Source organism: Colletotrichum godetiae (assembly GCF_030913485.1).
Source record: "Colletotrichum godetiae strain CBS 193.32 chromosome Unknown BDP55scaffold_87, whole genome shotgun sequence".
Classification (NCBI taxonomy): Eukaryota; Fungi; Ascomycota; class Sordariomycetes; order Glomerellales; family Glomerellaceae; genus Colletotrichum; species Colletotrichum godetiae.
The window spans coordinates 1-21,569 of NW_026851335.1; the positions used below are offsets into that span (position 1 = coordinate 1).

General features: G+C 47.5%; 7 protein-coding genes across 7 annotated transcripts; 3 read left to right on the plus strand and 4 right to left on the minus strand.

Moving 5' to 3' along the window:
* Positions 1-402, minus strand: BDP55DRAFT_684845 (uncharacterized protein; the record flags this gene model as incomplete). The annotated part of the gene is made up of 1 exon (XM_060576424.1): positions 1-402. A coding segment is annotated over one exon (402 nt), but the record flags the coding sequence as incomplete, so codon positions are not given.
* Positions 403-1,039: 637 nt separating this feature from the next.
* Positions 1,040-2,269, minus strand: BDP55DRAFT_760880 (uncharacterized protein; the record flags this gene model as incomplete). The annotated part of the gene is made up of 1 exon (XM_060580854.1): positions 1,040-2,269. The coding sequence occupies one exon, from the start codon at positions 2,267-2,269 to the stop codon at positions 1,352-1,354; it is 918 nt and encodes a 305-aa protein (XP_060422398.1). The 3' UTR covers positions 1,040-1,351.
* A 6,436-nt stretch (positions 2,270-8,705) lies between these two features.
* Positions 8,706-9,614, plus strand: BDP55DRAFT_734725 (uncharacterized protein; the record flags this gene model as incomplete). Its single annotated transcript, XM_060580240.1, has 1 exon — positions 8,706-9,614. One exon carries the CDS (start codon positions 8,706-8,708, stop codon positions 9,612-9,614), a length of 909 nt encoding a protein of 302 aa, XP_060422399.1.
* A 2,700-nt stretch (positions 9,615-12,314) lies between these two features.
* Positions 12,315-12,807, minus strand: BDP55DRAFT_511288 (uncharacterized protein; the record flags this gene model as incomplete). The annotated part of the gene is made up of 2 exons (XM_060567714.1): positions 12,315-12,632; positions 12,688-12,807. Coding segments are annotated over 2 exons (438 nt in total), but the record flags the coding sequence as incomplete, so codon positions are not given.
* Positions 12,808-15,468: 2,661 nt separating this feature from the next.
* On the plus strand, positions 15,469-16,283 carry BDP55DRAFT_566731 (uncharacterized protein; the record flags this gene model as incomplete). The annotated part of the gene is made up of 2 exons (XM_060570534.1): positions 15,469-15,593; positions 15,653-16,283. The coding sequence occupies 2 exons, from the start codon at positions 15,469-15,471 to the stop codon at positions 16,281-16,283; spliced, it is 756 nt and encodes a 251-aa protein (XP_060422401.1).
* A 1,129-nt stretch (positions 16,284-17,412) lies between these two features.
* BDP55DRAFT_684870 (heterokaryon incompatibility protein-domain-containing protein) lies at positions 17,413-18,890 on the plus strand. The gene is given in 4 exon segments (XM_060576425.1): positions 17,413-17,624; positions 17,661-18,122; positions 18,158-18,812; positions 18,824-18,890. 3 exon segments carry the CDS (start codon positions 17,503-17,505, stop codon positions 18,744-18,746), a joined length of 1,173 nt encoding a protein of 390 aa, XP_060422402.1. The 5' UTR covers positions 17,413-17,502; the 3' UTR covers positions 18,747-18,812; positions 18,824-18,890.
* A 1,236-nt stretch (positions 18,891-20,126) lies between these two features.
* Positions 20,127-20,789, minus strand: BDP55DRAFT_638540 (uncharacterized protein; the record flags this gene model as incomplete). Its single annotated transcript, XM_060573125.1, has 1 exon — positions 20,127-20,789. The coding sequence occupies one exon, from the start codon at positions 20,787-20,789 to the stop codon at positions 20,127-20,129; it is 663 nt and encodes a 220-aa protein (XP_060422403.1).
* Positions 20,790-21,569: the final 780 nt, after the last annotated feature.

Here is a 21,569-nt window from a genome sequence, read left to right on the forward strand (position 1 = left end):
GTTGACCAGTAGGTTGATAATCTCATCTGCTGAAGTCTTCCTCCACTTATATACTGTTGACGTTCTGGGCCAAGGGCCCTCCTTAGACGACAACGGTGCCGCATTCGTCCACTGGGCCCACTGCTCTACGAGGCTCTGCGGAATGTATTGGAGGAATAGATCTAAGGGGCTTGCTGGAAGCCCCTGTACCTCTTGGGCCCGGACTGGCACGTTAAAGGGTCTGAAGGAGCCCGGAGGGCCATGCTCAGTAGCCGGAGGTTCGTAGGGCCGGACTGTTGCTGCGTCACAGCGCTCTGGCGTACAGTCTGTATTGCAGGCAGTAGTAAGGTCTTCTGGGCTAACCTCAACTACTATACAGCTACGTACAGAAGTATCAGAAGCATCAGAATCACTAGAAGACATTGCAGCATCAATCAAAATGGTAGTAATAGTGGTGATAATGGGTAAAAGAGCATAGTGATAAATGTCGTATCGTCAAAGTACCCCTTTGAATGCGGGGTAAGAAAGGGCAGAAAGTGGGTATTTTGGGACTTGGCAAAAATGGCGTCAGTCAGCACCCGATGGGATAGGATAGCATTAGTATCCAAACAATTCGGCTTCATTTGTGTTATCCGATTATCTCAAGGTTGATCGCAACCGGTATGCCTAGGGTAAGGAGTGGGCGTGCACTTGCTTCAGGAAAACGCATGTCGGACCGGGTGTACAATACACCTTGACGAGAGGGCTGAACACAGGATGATCTCAAGAATATCAAATGGTCAACCACGGTGAGGGCAAGACTCGGGGTGACCTATCGCCGAAGGGCATGGGGTCTATCCCATCGGCTGCGGCATGATGTCGGTACATAGCTACGTACCTCTCATGAGGGGAAATACCAAATCACGCATTATTCCATGATAATCCGCATCATCCCCGTCTGACTCCCGACCGGTGCCCCCAATCGAAAAATTCGGCTGTTGGAGAAAACTGGAGGCAATGTGTCAGGAGGGCTTCGCGCAGAGTGAAGGAGTCGACGAGGCACTGGTAGGTATTGGTTGTGACTAGCATTCGATCCTATCTTCCTCTAGGATTTCCTCCGCAGCCTCTGCCTTCTTATGGTTTTGCGGGTGGATTAACAATAGTCCGCTCTGACCCACTCCGTAGCCGGTACTCCCCCGGTACTATGCCGGTGCTCCCCCGGTGCCCCTCCAGCGCACCTGACACAATGTACCGACGTCATGCCGCAGCCGATAGGATACTTTTCTTATCTTCACCGGTAATAGCGAATAGAAGGATGCAATGGAGATAGTTACAACGACAATAGATTATATGAATACGTGTCATCTTTAATTAATGTAAGCTTCCAGACACCCTAGTCCGAGGATCCACCACCTAAGGCCCAGCCCTTGGCTCTAGAGGAGTATCTGAGACACCCGACGTCCATATAACCACCGTTTGACTTCTTTCCGTCACCACAGTTCGAAAAGTTTTTAGACATCACTGACAGACACGTGATAGTTTTGTCGTATGCAGCTGGCTGGAGTCCATTCTGGAATTGCCATCTATCACATGCTGCAACCCATTCGATAGAAAATATAAAATCCTCTTCTCCCACTTTGACATTAATATTCCCCGTTCTATTCTTTAGTATATACCCCGGATAAAAGTTGAAGATACCGTGATTGATACAGAATTCTTCTGCTTGAGTCTGAAAGTCATTGGTGAGGTCTACCTCGCGATCTCTCTGTGCACAGCACTTCCTTTCGGATAGTTGCGGAGCAGCTGTTGCAGCACTATCCGTTGTCGTCTTGGGCCTCTCTGTTTCCGTTGGTATCGCGGTTAGATTGGCGCCCGTTGTAGAGTTTCTCTGTGTGTCTTGCAGGGCTTTCGAACTGTCGAGAGGTTGGGCTTGGGTCGGCGACTGTTCTGGCTTGGTTGATCGGGTCTGAGTCTGAGTCTGAGTCTGAGTCTGAGTCGTGGTTCCAACGGTTTTTTGGTAGTCATCTGAAAACGGGGAGAAAAAGCGGATGCCGGAGGTCGTGTAGTAGTTTTTGGAAAGTGACGTGATGTAGTGGACGCAGTAGGTGCTAGCATAATCAATACGGTCAACATCTCCTATTACATCTTTGTTATCCTCTCGAAACTCTTTAGCGCTAATGCCAAGAGGTCTAAGCACGCTGTCAAACGTATCGCCCGGGTTCGGAAGCCATAGCGATGCGTCATTGGCGTCACAGATTGCGGCGGCAAATCTGGAAAAGGCGACTAAAACTATGCAAAGAGCAGACCGCATTTTCCTACTTGAGTATTATGCCTGATTTTCTGTTTGTTAAATAGCAGATATAGAATGACGCTAGTAATTCCGACGGGCTTGAGTAACTAATAGGATTACAAAATTGACAAATGGTGTATTACGTATCTCTTAATAGATATCAGGCTCTTTGCTAAGAGGTCATGAGTCTTAGTCTATATGAGAAATTGTATTTGGAGCATGGCTCCATTTTGCAGCCCAACCTTAAGAGATGACACATCCAAAACTAGGTTTTCTTTTTTCAAGACAGAATTTAGACAAGTGATCGACATCATGGTATACCTTTACAGTGTTAGCAGCAGGTAGATTGACACTAATTCTTATTCCGTGAACTCATAGCAATCAATTGATTCATGTTCTTACACTTTTCCTGCCATCACCTCAGTTGTAGTCGGCCCATAACTCTCCATCAGATCTTTCTTTATATTGAAATGGATATGTATAACTCTCCTAGTAGCCACGGAAAGGCCGAGGTTGGCCTCGAACTATGCCGTTCCTTCTATATTCCACAATGCCCACGCATCGCTTACTCTTCACGCCCTTTCTGTTAACGTAACAGTAGTGGCCATCGTAGAGGCAACGATTTGTGACGGTAGACGAGTATGTCTGAGAGCAGAAATGACATACCCAGCTCAAAATGTAAGGCATGCTGAATATGTCTAGTCAGGGCCCACCCCAAGGCAAGTAAACTTATCAAGTTCAATTAATCAATCAATCAATTATGAAGTCATCGCCAGTCAATCAAGTCAGTTATGAGCCTCAAACTTGATTGATTGCTTTGACTCTTTTGACAAGGATCACGAACCGGATTAAATAAATATTCCCCTGTTGAATATCCCTGCCCATCACTGCCCATCCTCATCTGCCATCCACATCTGATGGGACCCTCTTGGCAGGGTATAAATTGCCCCCTTTTGCCTGGCTGGCTTCTTCTTTCCTCACACGCCAATGTTGGCGATATTCTCTAACCGCAAATATTCTCTAGCCTCTTGCGCTTGATACAGGCACAAGGCAATCCCCTTGAAGGATCAAGAATCTAACCCTGTGGGACTGTGGATACCTGAGACAGTGGCTGGTGCCTGTGGCACCAGCAGCGCTGCCGCCAAAGCAAACAAACAAATCAACGCCAAGATTTGACTAATTTGACTGCCTTTTCCCCAAGATTGGTTAATTTGCCCTATTGGCCAATATATCAAACAAATCTATAGAACACGTGACCCGACGACGCCCATACTAATTACCTAATTAGGAAATAAGTAAAGCTATTCACAACTATTCATAATGTAATATGTGAGCCAATCTTAACCCCTATGGGCATAGCTTTCCTGTTACGACCCAACACATATGACGAGGCCAGGGTCTCGCCCCACAAGGCCTGCGGCGGCTACCACACCATATATGCGGAGGAACGGATTCAGGGTGACTCCTCTCGGGTCGGAAGAACTATGGGCAAGTCACGTGATGATAAGAAGGACCGACGGACGATAAGCGGTCCATGGACAGGACCGACAAGACAAAGGCGGTCCACCCCTGTAGGACCGACATCGTGATATCGGTCCCAACCACAAAGGAACTGTTCAGATAGTATACGGGACTTGTATATAGGATGGACTTGAGCCGGGCTCAAGGACAGACTTTCCATAGCTTTCTCAGCAATCAACTTAGTATCAGATCTTGCGATCACTTTCAGCTATCTTCACTGAGAACCCTTCTGACAAGACTACGATTGATCACCGAAGCCTTACCTACCTCACGACTTACAGACATAGCTTCAGGGAAGCTATCCACGACTACGACACGCTGTTTATTAGTATCGCAGCCTTAACTTCTGCAAACATACTCACTACGACTAGCTGGCCGTAACATTTCCTTTTTAGCTAATTTTTCGTTAACTGCAGCTAACCTATAGTCTAAGGCTTTATTAAGTGCCTTTACGACGTTAGGGTTAGCTTCGTAGTACTAAATACCCTCTTACAGTTAGTAGCCATGGCTGGTATTGCTAATATATTAAGAGCTAGTTTACTGAGTAGAGGATACGTTAACTAGTAGTTTCTCTACCACTTAACAGGATCTTCCGTGGATTTAGGAGGTTACCTAAGGTACGTCTCTAGCTTATCCTGCTATCGAGAAGTCTCATAACTACGTCTACTCTATACTTATTGTCTAAAGTAGCTATCTTCATAGGATAGAAGTGTGATCTTAAGAATAGCCGTAAAGTCATCAGACTCTTCCTCGGACCTATACTAATAGTCAAAGTTGTCACTAAGCCCCTTCTTTGTATCACGAACCCACTTAAGCTAAACCCCTTCATCCCAGACTGCCTCAAGGTATAAGATACCAAGTAAAGGGTGGAGAATAACCTATGTAATAACCCATGTAATGATCAATGTAATGATCAATGTAATAATCGATGCAAAATCGATGTAATAATCATTGTAATAATTAATGTAATAATCGATGCAAAATCGATATAATAATCAATGTAATAACCCATGTAATAATCAATGTAATAATCGGTGTAAAATCGATGTAATAATCGATGCAAAATCGATATAATAATCAATGTAATAATCAATATAATAACCCATGTAATAACCCATGTAATAATCAATGTAATAATTAGTACATGTTATAAGGTAATTAGCGAGTGATAAGCCTAGGTAAACTGTTATTAGTTATAGTGACTGTTTATTATAAAGCCTTATAAGTTAAATCTATCTAGCTACTCCTAGCGTACCTAGATAAATCTTTACTATCTTTACGTCGAGAAGTTATTAAACGTAAAGACCTTATTTAAAAGGCTTATATTGAAAGTCTCTTAGGACGATAGATAGCGGTCCTTTATAGATAGTATCTTTAAATACTCGATAATAACTATAAGTTTATTACTGTATTTATTAAATAGGATTCTTAAAACCCTAAAGTCGGCTTCTAAAAATAAATAAGCTTTCCTTTAAATTCCAGCTAGACCTAGGGAGGAAACCTAGTTATTATATTCTTTAAAAATATAGAGAATATCTCTAATTATCTTATATATTTGAATACTATATAAATAATAGCTCTTTTGCTTAATATAAAATATAAGACCTATTAGCCGCTTTTAAAATACCGATCTTTTAAACGTTTAAGCTCTATAAAGTTAAAATAAATAGATAAAGGAGAAAAAGAGATATATACCGGCGGTAATATACTTTAATTACGAGCTCTCCTAGAGGCTTTATAATATCTTTTACGATAATCGGATCCTAAAAAAATAAAGTACGCTATATAAAAAGATCTTTTTAGTAAAAAAGAAGCTTTAAGCTAATAGGAGAGACTAGGCTCCTCGACCATAGAGCTAAAGAACCTTATTAACTTATAATAAAAAGCAGTAAAAAGTCATAAGCTTTATCTAGAGGATTTTAAGTATAATAAGCTAGTTTAACCGGAACGTAGTATATAAGACGACTGATAGTTATTAATTTATAATAAGAGAAACGTAATCTTTTATTATTTTAGAAATACTTACCTTTTATATTATATTATAGTACTCTTCGGCAATTTAGTCTATGCTTTTAATATAAGAAGGCGTAGAAGCGTCCTCGTCAGGTATACCGTCCTCAATAGTGTCGATTACTTATTCTTCGTCGTTAATGCCTATCTCTATATCGCTAAGATCATTAAACGTTGCTAGATCCGAGGAGCTTCCTGCTTAGGTATCGGTTTAAAACGGGTAATTTCCTTTTTATATACTACGATATAGTTAATAGGATAATAAAATAAAAAAGATTATTATATTAATATTCTTTATTAGCTTAGCGGAGTTAGTTTTTTTATTTAGCCTAGTTATTAAAAGATATAATCTAGTATACGGTTATTTTTTTAAGCTTTATAAATTCGTAGCTAAACCGAGTATTTATTATAATATATCGCTTATAGACCTCCCTCTTAGCCTCGGTTATATTATCTATTTGCTTTTAGAACCTAACGGTATTAAGGTTATTAGAGTACTCGTCCGGTACTTTACGTTTCTTTCCGGCCTTAGACCCTTAAGTTAGCTTATAATATAATTAGTATAAATAATTAGTATAGCCCGTAATATAACTTACTTTACCTAAAAGAAGCTAATAATATCGTAGTCCGTAGGATAATATATATAAGGAAGGCTAACGGAAAATAATAAAAGTAATAGCTTATTATAAAGGGAAAAAAAAAGGTATAAGAAAGTAGAGGGGAAAAGATAAGTATATAATAAAAAAAAAAGAGCAAGGCGTAGCAAGAGAAAAGTTATAAAATATAGTATAGAGGAAAAGCTAAGGAAGCTTAGAAGGAGTGGAGGTTAAGTATAGAGGAAGGAAATAAGGAGGATTTTAGAGGAAGGAGGTAGGGAGGGATTAAGGGGAGATAAAATAAACCCGAGTCTATTAATAGCGTAGTAATATTATCTTACGTTCTAACTGAGAATTATGCTATTATATACGGCTATTATTAAGGGCAGGTACCTTTTATCGTGACTGCTAATTATTACGACCTATAGTACGTATCTTCCGACTAGTAAATTACCGGCCTCTTTTTTTATAATATAAAAAGGCCTTTTATATCCGCTTTTTTTTCCTTTTATATATTTTTCCTTTGAGTAACTCGAGGTAATTTAAATTCCTTCTAATTTCTTATTATTATTTATAAAAATAGGGTATTATATATACTACGACTATAATAGATTCGGACGCCTATACTCCTACTCCTAATATCGGCTCTTACCCTCCCCATTTACCTCCCGCTAGCTAACGCCGCCGTATTATTATTAATAAGCCTAAACGTTAACGATACTTTAAGCCTAGTAGTAAATTTAATTATTATATCCGGTTATTATATTTTTAATCTTTTTAGTAGCTACTTGTTACGCCCGCCGCAACTTGTCACTGTGGGCGCGTAGCTATATAATGCAGAACAAGGGACAATGATGCCGGAGTCATCATTATCGAAGCTTTTGCTTTGTGGCGCAGTTGGTTGCCTTGTGTCGAATTATGAGGTATTGGGCGTCAATTCGTGTGTATTGTGTATATGTCTCTGTATGTGTAATTGTCACGAAGTGTGCCTTCTGCGCCCATGTTGGCTTGCGGATCTAAGCCGCATTCGGCTAGTGCACGTAGGGATAATTCTGCCCCGTGCGTGCCTTCTTGCCTCCATTTTCAGGCATCCAATCTGACACGTTCCAATCGGGCATGGCGCCCACGCCGCTTTGCACGTGCACCCCTGCCCGTGCCAATGGACGCCGCCCTTAAATACGGCGTCGCCCTCCTCTCGACGTCAACATCTTGTATCATCTACATTCCCTCCTAATACTTTCACGAAAATTCATCGCTCGGGTTCTTCTGCTTCTCCTAAGTCGTACCCTCGCCCGAGGGCAGTGTACCTCTATCTCTTACGTTCCTACCTTACTCAGTTACGCCGTTATCTCGCCTCCGGCTCACTCCCCATGTCGAGACGTTCCATACGACCTAGGCGCTTTCCTCTTTAGCTCCGTCTACTCTAGGTTCGACCCCAAACCTCATCCCTATAAGCTTGTTCTGACTCAAGAGTAGGAGGTTTGTATAGTCGTGAACCGGAGATGGGAACCAGGCTGAGTGTTTTACCACGAGAGGCAGAGTAAAGAGTATCGTCATGCGCTGATGTAACTCATTTTCGGCTGCTTTTGCGATAGACTGCCAGTCACAACCTACCCCCTATTCACGAGGCGCCAACTTGGTGACGCAAGGGTGCTAGTCAGGCAACCTTGCCTTGGACTCGGCGCCTGGACCGACCTCGATCATTTCGCTGTTTGGCTCCTAAGTCACATTCGGACCGACTCTGAAGATGCGCGCGCTGAATGCCTATTGAGGCATGAGCCTCTTGATATTGATGCATTATGAGGGTTGCTGCACAGCGCTTCATGCGCGTCTGCCTTGCGCTTCAGCCTAGCCAGCATCCCTCCTACCCAGCGCATGACACCTAGGTCAAACGGAATGGCAGCCCAAACGGCGATATGACCAGTTCAGTCCTCAAAATGGCATACCATGCTTTATCAGGCCATCGGCTACTCCGAGAACTATTGAGAGATGCATACGGGACTTTGGGGGGCCGGTCTCAGGTTGAGTAGCATCCATAAGGGGCGTATACTTCTGGCGACTGCTGATTGGCAACAATACGACATTGTCTACGAACGTTGGGGAGGAATGTGCCTGGGCAGTCCAGGCATCGTATGCGCAGATATCGGCGTTCAGAGGGAACCTCTTGGTGTGCTCGCTGTTCTGCTTCGCAGACGACATGGAAGCGTTAACGCATTGCACTCGTCCCTGAACATCGACTATTTAAATGAAGGCGTCTGGCCGATAGACTTCGACACTCCTATCTTCTTAAGCATCAGACCCTTTGAGACTCTTCCAACGCTCAGCCCAAAATGCCAATCAATCTTGACAACATTTCATTCTACTCGGCTCCAGCGCAAGCTGTGCGTCCATCGGCAGCCAGAAGCCCGTTCAGACAGACTCTCGGTCCTTCCTGTTCGACGGTGGGAAGAACCTCGATACCTCCTTCAGACGACACGACGACTACACTCGATCAGAACAAGGGTCATAGTGACGAGAACTCAGTCGCGTCCTACCAATTCTTTCCAGAGGTAGATATTGACGGCAAAGTCAATTCAAAAGATATGACGTACCTGCGGATTGATGGCTGCCCAGCGTCAGGCGATATGGGCCACAGCCCAGCCAAGAAGCCTGTGGCAGTGGACTTCAACACGCGCGAGAATTCGTCTGAGACGGCGGCTTGGTCTGCCAACTGCCTACCAGTCCCGTTCCCTTCGTTGCCAGCCGGGGCATTCGCTGCGGCAATGTTTCCCTCGCACCCAGACTCAGGTCCCCAAGCTGCCAGCAACACAGCAGACCCGGCTCTCCTTCAAAAGTCGACTGAGAATGCGTCGACTGTCAGTTTAGAGACCCCTGTCCCAGAAAGCGCCGCGCCCTACAACGAGCAGCTGCCCCAAGTGAGTCAAGCAGCCGATGATGACTTTACGACCTGGCTGCAACATCAACAAGTCGTGCCATCCAGCAGCGCGGAAGTTAGAGAGGCCTCAGAATCCCCGAGAGAGCCTGCCGAAAAGTCTGGCACGATGCAAAGCCCAGCGTTAGTCGAAGTTGGGCTGCCGTACTCTAGTTTGGTATCCCTAGGCCAAGACACGCCATGTAACGCCGAACATTACACACGTCAACTCCTCTCCGGACAAGAGACTCCCAATCCATGGCCGAACGCTGGTGGTGACGAAAGTAGCCTCGGCTCAACCGACCGAAGCGAGCCGCTGATCACATAAACGGCGTTTCATTCCAGCATTTGTTCACCTTCACCGGACGAAATGCACATGGATGCTGAGACGAGAGCATCAGATGCTCCTCCTGTACACTTATCTCGGGTCCATCGCCGAGCTCACAGATCACGACTACCAGCGGGCGCTTATGCTGAAGTCGATTCGGACCCGGAATCTAGCGATAAGGATGGCGCTCATGGAACCAATGATGACTGCATCGGAGATCAAGCCAACCCGGACAGAATCCAGCAAGGGCCCAAGGGCTGTGATAACAATTCTCACCAACGCGATCAGCCAAAACCCAAACGTAAAAAAAACTTCCAGGAGACTGTTGGCACCAGCAGAGCTCTGAGACCACGGGACACGTCATCCCAGGCAGCAGCAGAGCTAAGACGAAGGTCAGAGCGGGCTACAAATCGACCAAGGACAAGTGGAATTCTGACCCCGCAGGTCTCTCCTGCTTCTACCGATAACGGAATAGACCCCAGATCCTTCTTTGCGCAATATGATGAATGGCCTCTCAAGGATGCAGTCCTAAAGCGTATCACAGATGGATTTGTAACGACATTTCAACTGCAATGGGAGCAGCCGTCCACAGAACGACACCAGACGCACTGCTATCCCTCAGTTGGTCGGCCTTCAGGTTCTTCGCTAAAGGGACGAAAGCTTGCGAGGCGATCTGCCAAGTCCAGATGCCCGTTTTCAGAACAGGAATCAGAACAGGAAGAATAAACTCTTGGTTCAACTAAAAGGACAGGGCCTTTCATGGAGGGAGATCCACAGCGGTTTCTCGAGTACCTTTCCGGGCCGGTCTCTCGGGACGCTACAAGTCCACTTCTCTACTAAGCTGAAGATGCCGAGATAAAAGGGCTTGGTGAAATGCGACACATGCTTGTAAATAGTTCGATGGATTGAGAGAATGGTAATGGACTTGAACACATAAGGTGAAATCTATTATAGGTCTTTGAATAATGTGTTAGATAGCGTTATACTTATTAATTTTTACCCTAAAAAGTTCGCGGTGTCAAAGAAGGTGGTTCTTTGGTCTGTCCTGTGAAAATCGCTGCCTTATATCCTGACTGACCTATTTCTTTTCGACTGATGGTAGGATGATACGAAGCTGCTAACGTGTATTGTCGACAGCTGGACAATCCTCTCACTCATCAGCTGCAAGATGCGTCACTTTCTAGAAGCGAATACCCCCCTGGGTTTCGACCTAAGTTCCTTTCTGGGCCTTTTTCTTGGCCTTCTAAGATAATATACAGCCCTAACCATCTTCTATCTTTGCTGCTGGTTGAGATTCGGGCTTGAGACCTGGGGTGGGATCTACATAAGTGTGAGGGTCGCGGCTGTAGAGAGAAGGGTCAAAGAAGTAGAAGGGTTGTGATGACCCGTAGGGTCAGGTCTAGATACAAGACGTAACGTAAAGAAAAGGAAAGAGAGATCGCGCCGTGCGAGCGGCGCGTCGCCGCAATAAAAGGGGTCATGGCTTCTCCATGACTCGTGATACCCTTGACACCACTCTGGCACGCGATCTCGTGACATCGGACGGCCTGAGGACGAGTTTGGAAGGCACGAGGACGCGCATTGACGGCATGAGGGCAACGGTGATGGATGGCCTGAGAAATTTCTTGGAACCTTCACGGACAAGCTCGGACGCTGAATTATTGATGGCGTAAACTCGATTATGTCAATCTATACATCAAGATTCCTCTTATCATCCGTGAGGTAAAGGCAGTCGCGGCCTTTTCGCACAATTTCTCCGTAGCATTCTTCCGCCAACAGCGGGTAGCCCATCGGTGAGAAAGGTAGTACCCGGTATTGTACCATTAATTGTTGAATGATCCTTTCGATTCGATTATGCCCATTTTCGTCGTCAAGATTTATGTCTACATAGCGCTCATCACAATTGATTCCCGCTTGAGTGATCTGCAGTCTAACCCGCCGCGTTCTTGTATTTGTGGAATCAAGTGTGACCGTTGAATCTGCCTGCCGTGTGGCCGCATGATCCCGTGACTCTTTTGTCCGGTGGTTCCGGACAGGTTGGTGATTCTCACTGTGGCTTGGCTCTGCTCTGCTTCCACCGGCAAGATAGGTTACATCGTCGTGGAAAATGGCTTTGTAGATCGATCGAAGAAGAAACAAACTCGTGACTTCCTTCTTCTTTACGAGTGGCTGTTGGTCGAGGATCTCAACGACGAGATTCGGGCGGTCCGTCGAATACGCTTCAGAATCAAGCCATGGGCGCACATGCATCTTCGCTGTGGTTACATTGGTTGTAAAAGCGCTGTAGGTTTGTCTTTTTGGCACATGTCGGTGTTCGGAAAATGCTTGGGCAATTTGACTAACGATGGTCTCGTCTGCAACGGAGTTATAATCCTGATCCTGCGAAGACCGGACCAATGCCATTGCCTGCCTTGCTATCTCCCGATGAGGAGAAAGCGCTTTGAGAGAACGAATTTCATCATTGTCAAAGCCCAGTTCAATGGCCAGATTCGCAAATCTTGGTAAGAGGCTAGGGTCGGTACGAATCGAGTGGAATTCCCTCATCGTGAACAGCCATAGACGCCTCATGGCAAGTTGAAACTGAGCCTCAAGGTTATCGAATTCATCCAGGGTCGGGTGTGCTGACTGTGCTGGCAGGGACGGTGGGTTGAAGCTCTGAAGAAGCATCCTCCGAACAGTCGGGTCCCTTCTCTTCATAGGGACTAGATGCTTCATGCTATTGCCGCACCGTTCGAGATATCCGAGATCTTTGAAAAAGGTTGACAGAGATGGAACTGGGAAATCGAACGAGCACAACGTCGCAAATACTGCTTGCCGCTCGGCATGGCCGAAACTAGCGAAGATGTCGCCTTTGAGAATGACGCCACGGAGCGCTCGCTCATCTGACGCAGAAAATCTCGGACACCTAAGCTGAACAGCTTCGACAGTAATCCAGTCGATCTTCTCTAATTCACTTTCGTTGCCCCCGGCGAGTTGCAACCAAGTATCATAGATGAAGTGGAGGTAATTCAGTAATTCCTGCATGCGTGGTCAGTGTATTTCTTCAAGAGAAACAGGAGGGCTCGGTACGAACCTCGTCGCATCTCAGGCTGATGAGTTTGTGAAGGGTTCCTACCACAAGTCCCGGCCACATTCCTGGAATGCGCGACAATCTTTGAAATGCAGCATGAAAGCCCCGGTGTTCCAGAACCTGTCTTATACATCGCTTTTTGTGGGCGGTGAGTGCAACTTCTGAACGAGCGTCGGGGCGATCCGCCAAGTTCACTTCACGTTGCAAGGTTTTGAAGAAAAATTCCGTTTCAGCGGAGCGACTTCCTCGATAAGCTTGCGGTTCCTCCATTGTCTTGGAATGCGTGCCACAAATAAGACGCACTATGTGTGATTTACTGTGTGATTTTCTTTACAAAATGAGTTGTGTTGACTGAGCCTGCTTTTAAGTATCTGATGCCCTGCGTCCTTGAGACCATGCAGAGCCTGTTCAAGCTTTTGCAGTATTTCCCGCGTGGCAACCGAGTCTGAAGCCATTTTTCGGGCTTCAAACGGGTTCATGGAGAGCTGGGCCTGGTCAAGAAGGGCCAGAGCACGTCTCCAGGAGTACGGCGACATGTTCAAAGGAGGATACCATCACCATCCTGGTGCCTACGCCGGTTTGAAAGCAACATCTGACGCGATAGGGTATTGCCTCGAGGACTCACGCCCCGGGTTGATTGTTTGATTGTTTGATTGTTTGATTGTTTGATTGTTTGATTGCTACTCGATTTTGGCCGCTCTTATCCACAGCTATGCCCGGAAACCAAGGTTTGGCCAACAGCCGACGCGTCCACGACGAACCGCGACGCTCCACTTCGCCCTGTTATTGAATCAAGGCTAGCTGTTTCCAAATTCCTCGCTGCACTGTTTTTCCTGTATGCTGATTCTCTCTGTTGAAGAGTCTCTTCCTGCTGCATTGCTTTTCTCCCATCACGATTGTTTTCCTCATCTCTGGATTCCCTCTTTCGCGTCTTCCTGCTTTGGCTCTGATGGTGTTTACCACCATGTCTGGTCCAGCGTACCTATAGTCTCCCCCCAGCGCTCGGCTTCGCTTGTTTCTCTTGTCTGCATCCTCTCAGACTCGCGTGCACCGTATCTCAGTTGAACCATACATCTTTTTGCTGGTTCCTGCCGGGTTCCTTTGTGGCTCTATGTTTCCATCTTTCGACCACCACCGCCGTCTACCGCCTGGGGTCGGGCTCGATCCGCGAAACACAATGCTTCAATCGGGTCGATTCGTCCGATTACTGAGTATGAAAGCTCGTGCACAGATTCCGCAGACATTGTCGTGCGTTGGAGGGACGACAGGTGACCGATCTATCTGTAATCTGTAGTAGTTTGCGGCACTGATCGTAGCATGCCTGATGTCTGGTGCTTTCTCTGTGCAGGAGGTGATACCTTTCTGTCGGGCTCGTCGTCGGTGCTGTCGCGGAACGTTGCAAACTTTGCCGGGGGTGATAGGCGGCCCATAACCTGTCAGTGGCTGTAGCGTTGATGTGTTTGGGCGCGGTCGGTTGTGCTTCTCGTGATAACCCGCGACTCGCCTGCGGAGGTGGCAATGGTGTTGTCTCTTGACACGTCGTGCTTTGTGGCTTGCTCTCGAATCTTTCGTGGTCAGAGCCCGCTAGCGGCAACGAGCAGGCCCTTTTGATGCAGAATCAATGCCGAGGATGACATTGTGGCCAAAGTCGCCTCTGCAGACACGAGCGGGCGTGGTTCGATCAAGTTGGTGCTATTTTCAAAAATTTCGTTGTCGCTTTTGGTGGTGTTTTCCTCACGCCCCGGGCCTTCTAGTCGTAACTTGCTGGGGGCTTATGTCAACCGGTGCCCACACCGAAAACAGAGGCCCTCTTTTATCAGTAACTTGTTGGAGCTTGGCGCCCGTGACTGGTAAACGCTGCCAAAGCGTTCAGCTGGTAACCGGTAAGCTCACCGGGGCACTAAGCTCTTCATAATACCGAACAGTAATTACTAAGGGTTAGGCATCCGTTACCAGCAGTCACGACGCGAAGTGGATTCTAGGCAACAGCCTGTTGACCTATAACACTGGAACATTCTCCGTGACTGCAGAATAAGGCCCAATGCAAGGACTTACCTTTTCGCTGGTTCCGTCGAGCGACACTTTGCGAACGACGGCATGTATATACTGTGTCTGATAGGCTAAACTCGATGACCTGGTTGTCCCCGAGAAAATTCGTCTATTGCAATACCATCCACAGGCTATCTTCTTCGACCACAGCAGTGCATGTATGCGTAGGCGAGATCCCGTCACATTTCATCACGAGAAGCCATCCGGTCGGGCGTAGGCTCGTCTGACATGGCAGTCAGATACCGGACCTGGTAGTAACTTGCTGGGGGCTTTGGTCAGTCACCAGTGCCCACCCGAAAACAGCGGCGTCTTAGCAGTAACCTGCTAGAGCTTGGCGCTCGTGACTGGTAAGCGCTGCCGAAACGTTTAGCTAAGGGAGCCACAGGCGCCCATGCCGGCCGACCTACTGCTAGAAAGTCCCGTTTCTGACTGCCCTACCAGTCGCGATGATCTAGGCGACCAGTAAGCTCACCAGGGCGTTGGGCTCCTACTAGTACCGGGCGTTGAATTCTGGGGGTTTAGCGTCACTTACCAGCAGCCCGCCTTGGTTGCAGATACCGAATGCGCGAGAGAGACCGTTGGCCGACGCAGGTTTGTGCCTGGCTTTCCGGGACTAAACCTGCAGGCGGATTTTCGACGCGCAGTAGAACGAATGCCCGGGCTAACAGGCGGGGCAAATCCAGGGTTCTTTCCGAGCACCAGCTTCTTCGCATGCCAGAACACCAGCAATCGGTAATGCATCGCCGTCTAGGAGTGCATCAAAGACCTGCACCACCACCCAAACACTTGTCGAAAAGGAGTCGAAAAAGCAGTGGACTGCTGCGCCAGGCGCTCAGGAACAGGTGGGAAATTCTCAAATCGTGGGTCGCTCCTCCTGCTGCTGAGTGCGATGGTGTCCTGAACTCACAACTCTCCGAAGCCTGCAAGAACATGCTGAGCCTGTCCGAATCCCTCACATCGTTGCCTTGATCGAGACGAATAGAGCCGAATACCCTCTTTCCCCTTCTTGCATATATCAGGGCTCGGACGATGCTTTCCAACCCCAACAACCGAACCCTCTCACGCGCCGCGCTGCCGCATCTGCCGATACCGAGCCCGAAAGAAGCGAGGACAGGATTCAGAGACGTACCGATATCGTTCGTATAACAGAACACAGAGTGTCACGATGCGATCAGTCACGAGTAGAGCTCCACGTTCTCTGGCCACATCATGCGACGTCGTGGGAGCCGGAGCGGGAACTTCAGATCAACGCCCCCGATGAGTGGCTGGCGTATACATCGGGCGTTGAGCATCGTGCGTGCTTGGGAGAACATCAGCGTGACAAGTGGCACGTTCTGGCTATCCACTCGCACTGGGTTGCCATAGCTCAAGAGAGCAGACGCCGGGATCGAAAAGTCATACTTCGGGTATCATGGGAGGGCAGCACAGAAAGGACGGATATCACCGAAAGATCCGCGCGGCTGCGCAATCCAGCAATGGTCGCTGAATACTGGCATAACCAGGGTGGTAGAGATATTGCACTACTCGATGCCGACATTAAGGAGGTCTGAGAGAACAGTTGGTAAGCTCACTGCGGCTGGCCGTGTCGTGGCCTCTAGTTTGGCTCGACACGCGCTCTCGATCGGTGGAGGTCATCGACGCTCACATTTTGTGTTACTTCAATGCCGTGTTCACTCCTCCGTTGAGCTGGACGAAGCCATACAGCTGTATTACGGTGCGCTTGGCGGGTGGACGGCCATACCAACAGTAACAGCGCATCCCAGCACTGAGACCTCCTCACCTCGTCTGCCCACGTTGAGGCCGCGAAGGAAAGGTCTATAGATATTGACGGTTCGCCCGAAACGCAACCTTCGTTGTCTTCTTTAACTACCGTGGAAATAGAGTCATTACCCGCCAGCGCGAGTCGTTGATGTTAAGAATCATGGGACAGGCTGTTCGTAAAGCGATATACCTTCGGGCTCTAGGTGAGACGGTAAGCGGCCGATGACCAAGTAAAACCACATGAAGTGCGTGACATCCAAACGGTACAATTCTGTACAGATGTTCATGGAGTATCGATCTTCTGTCTACTCCTTGTCATTAAGCTCAACAGCGCAAAAGTACCGTTGGGATTGTAGGAGTATAATACGTTGTGCTGTTAACGTACAGTAATCTTGGGCACCGTATACACCTGTTTGCGACATTGATTGCCTGTCATTTAGACACTTTGACAAGTTCGGGAGCAGGAATATTACACCACACACAGTGTACCTCAACAAATTTGACACTCAATCGGTACGCCCGGAGGCTGAGCCGAGAGGGCAAGTAACGCTGCCTGTCCGTGTTTGCGAAATCGGTGTCCCGTTCGTCCAAAGTCCTTAAGGAAATTCAGGAGCAAGACAATAACTCACAAAGTAAAGATCAATAGTATGTCGACACTTTGGTACAGCACCCCAACCGGTACCTTACATTTCTGCCGGAATCCGAAGCATAGCCCCGAACCTATTGTATTTGTAGAGTGGATTCCACGCCAGTTTCAATGATATTCTGCTCACCACCGATAATGATGTTGCGGGGTATTAAGGCAATGGCCGCCTAGTCGACAGGCCCAGCGAATAGTTTGCCAGTAGTGGGACAATGCCCTGCTGTGCACCCCGTCTGTCTCGAGTCGCTCACGTCGTCAGAATCGTTAACTCATAGCGAGTCCACTAGCCACGACGTTGTGAATTCTCTCCTCTTATCTTCAGATACTCCCTCAAAAGACTCCGATCTTTATCACCTCTATCTCCAATGGCATACCGCGATTCTCTCGACTCGGACCACCTCCGACTACTCCGACCAGTCTCATTGTCTCACGGCAAACTTCACTTTTCAGTCATCACTGTGCGTCGCGCAGCGGTACAATACCATAAGTACACAGCCGTCTCATACACCTAGGGGGACGGCAGCCCTTCCGAGATAATCTGCCTTGATGGTCAACCTTTCCCAGTCAGACCAAATCTATGGTCTTGTCTGTATTACTTGGGCCTTGCTTCACGGCATACCGAGTGGGAGTACCTCTGGATCGACGCGATTTGCATCAACCAAGCCAACGATGCAGAGCGTAACTCACAAGTCCGCTGCATGGATCAGACATATAGGAGTGCTACCTGCGTCTCTGTTTGGCTCGGTTTGATACCTCTACCAGAGGGACTACCCCGGAATACTCTCGCTCCTATCAAGACGCTAGAAAGCGATGGATTCGACTGGCGAGAATCCATGCTCGAGCTCGCGAGTCGCCCGTACTGGACCCGCTTCTGGGTTATTCAGGAATGCCTGCTCGGTTTAGAAGTCGAGCTCTATTGCAGTGATAACCGAATAAGATGGTTCGACTTCCAGCATATCCTATGCACAGAGGCAGACGTTAACGAGTTTCCCACTCGGACGACCTCGATCCTGGAGGGAGTAAGGCAGGGTCATATCCTGCTTTGCCACTCATTATGAGCCGTACGATTGATCGGTATCCGGAACTAATGCAACCGCTATACGACCTCCTCGTCGCCCACCACCGTGCCGAATGCAAGGAAACTAGAGATAGGGTCTTCGCCTTGCTCGGACTTGTGAAGCCCGAGGAGCGACGTATGCTTGGCCGATTCTTTCCCGATTACGCCATGGCTGAAGAACACGTACTCATCATAACACTCGCGCACCTAACGCAATATCGCTTCGAGCTAGCCTACAGGGACCGCCAGCCGATAACGCCTGATTCGGAAGAAATTTTCCTCGGACTCGGGGTAAAGTCGAAGACACGGAGGAGGGCGTTATTACGTCGGGCGAAATGGCTAGACTATTGTGATTGGGATACACAATTGCCGCAACTGCTCACCCTCCGAGACCAAGAAGAGCAAGACTTGGGCAGCGCGTACTTGGAGGAAGCTGAAGAAGAAACTGAAGTATTTGAAGATGCCAGTGTAAGGCCAGGTGGTGCGCAAGCTATGATTTTTTTGCTTTTCGCTCTAGCTGTCGCCGTGGTCTGGTATGCGTTTCGCCTCTAACAAGCGGATGGCTTTTGAACTTGTCGTGTAGAGGTTACTTGGGCACCAGCCTTGAAAATTGTGTCAGGCGACGGTGTGGCGGCCAGCAATTGGGCATATTGGTCTATTGCCTACGAAGCGAGTGTGGTGTTGTTGTTACGTCTCCAACCTAAAACAGAGAAGGGATTCATGGCCATAATGCCTATATCCCACATTGCAATAGGGATCGAGCATGGGTTGAGTGCATGCCTCGATTATGCAATTTCCAGGTCTGACAAACCGTCAGACCTTGGCCGGCTACTCCTGAGTCATGGCCCCTCGTTTACGCCATGACTTCCTCATATTGAGCTAGCCTGGCCGGCTATTATGATACGGTTCGGCTATGCTTTCATTCCTTAGATAAATAGGACGCATATTAGCGGTGTCAGCTTATTCGCTAAGCAACAATATACACTGTTTGAACACCCATATGCCTATTTGCTAGCCGCCATACATAGCCGAACAGACTTTCCGAATAGCTGTACAGACCGTCCGGAGCCGAAGATGGATTCCTTGAGGTAGGCCGCAAGGCAGCTCGCTAGTCCCACTATTGTATGTCATCCTGTCTCCTCATTTTCAATGTAAACCGAAGGATCCAGCCATTACTAGACGTCTGAAGAGGCCTGTTGCAGCACGTTGCAGCTTTCAACACTTTGGAAATACATGAAAAAGAAGAGAAAGTATGTACACAGTATTCTGCTTCTCGTACTGAGCATGCCGTCATAGGCCTTGAGTGCTATCGGTGGCAAGGTGGGGCCGTCAGCGATGGTTTACACAGTAGTCGCGATGGCCTCCAGCTATGCTTTTGGATCGAGTCACCTATTTTCGGCCTTCACATTATTACAATTAAGCCTAGACCAGGACGCGCCCAGGACGTCAATTGACAACGGCGAACAGGCTCGGACGGCCCAAGGACACTACTCCGGAAGACTCTTGCGTAAACACACACAAAGCCCCAAGCTAGTCAACAGGGATGCGTTTCCGTACGTTTACGAGTGGTGCCAGCTTCTGCTTGGAGACTTAGCTGCACGACGCGCTGAGCTGAAATACGTTGTCGACATGACTGTCATAGAGAATCACAATTTATCAGATGGTTTGAAGCGATGTACAGCTGGAATTCTGATCCCGACGTGGGGCTGGTTGCCAAAACGTAAGCCCATCCATTGACAGCACCACCTTCCAAGAAAACTTACTGGAGAAGAGTATAGAAGAAGTCGGTGAAGCCTGGTGTCTCCTGTGGGCACCATTGAAGAATTCCGCTCCCTACGAGTGAGGCCATCGCGTTGAAAATTCGATGTATAGCCATAACCTTTGTACTAAAAATGCCATTCAACTGTATTCTTCCTCCACTTAAGCCGAATCCTAGAGACTCACTTCCTCATAGTGATCTAGAACTACTTCTCTGTATACTATCATCAAAAGTTCAACCTGAGAAGCGAGGTAGTCGGTGTCCCCAATCGAGTCAACCAACGCTATGAAACTTTCACAGCCTTCCTGACGTCTAATCGCATTCACTGCTTCAGCGTTATCCTTCAAAGGCTTACAAAGGCTCGTGATAATCTTTTCTACTGCAAGCTGCGGACTCTCTCTCGGTGGCGTAGTGAGGAGAGCCCAAAATTCAGAATGCCTTTTAGTCACCATTTCTGTGACCTTGGGATCACACATGGTCAGGATATTCTCGAAGATCCTGCCGAACTTCGCATGACTGCGCCTTCGATCCTGCTGACCTAGATCTTTGCAGGCATCATGGAAGGTATATGGGTTTGCATCCACGAAACATCGACTCTCGCTACATTTTTCCAGCCACTCTATCCCTAGGATTTTGAGATCCCGCTCCTTCGCATCTTTGATGAACCGGCCACCACTCTCAAAACAGAGTTCTGTAGTAACAACATGAGTTGCTTTCTCTAAGTCGGCAGTAAAACTGGCGCCAATGGTATGAATGAGTTTTTTGACTTTGTCGTGATTCTGAGGCTTTTTGAACCTTCCTCGGAGGGCCACGCAAGGTAGTGTGTGTTCAGTCATGAGTACACTATTTGAGGCCAAGAGTTCGCCAGTGATGCGCCAATTTATAGACTATGTTACAAGTCTAGAATGATCTCTCTACACTACTAGCTCACTCTTGACAGAAAATGGAACGTAGATTTATGTACGAGAATTGATTGATCATGGTAAGTTTAGTCACTATAACAAACCGATTCGCGGCAATAGCTTTTTGGCCCCTGATAAACAATTCACGCATGTTGTTCAGCAGCGTTATCCGGCGTAGAGACACTTGAAATCATGACACTAGACACGTCACGGCAATTCCACTAATTACATTAGCATCACGCCATAGTCAACAGCGAAGTAGACAATCTAAGGACGACGGTACCATCGGCCAAGACCATTGCCCGGCTGTTGATGTGATGATTCGTTAGCCATAAAATTGCGATGGCGTTAGATAGCTTCTCTTCTCGATATTAAGCATCAAGGAATATGCGCGAGAAGTCATCTGTTGGAAGACGACAAAATCATGCCAACCTTACTACGTAAACCCTAACCGGCTTACGTCAGTATTCCAAACTTGAGTCGAAGAATGAGCTGTACCCACCGATCACTTGTCTTCTCCATGCAAAGCTTCCGAGCTATTGGAGTGACTTTCGTGAGCCAGATCCAAAGCATGAGGAAGTTCTTGGTTTACTCATTTCTTGGAGCAAACAACGTGATGCTGACTATGATGAGAAGTAAACTGTGGAAATTTTGGGGTGGGGTATTTTGGATGTCGTTTTTTCTAGGGAACAACGTGATATCTGATGTAGGAAT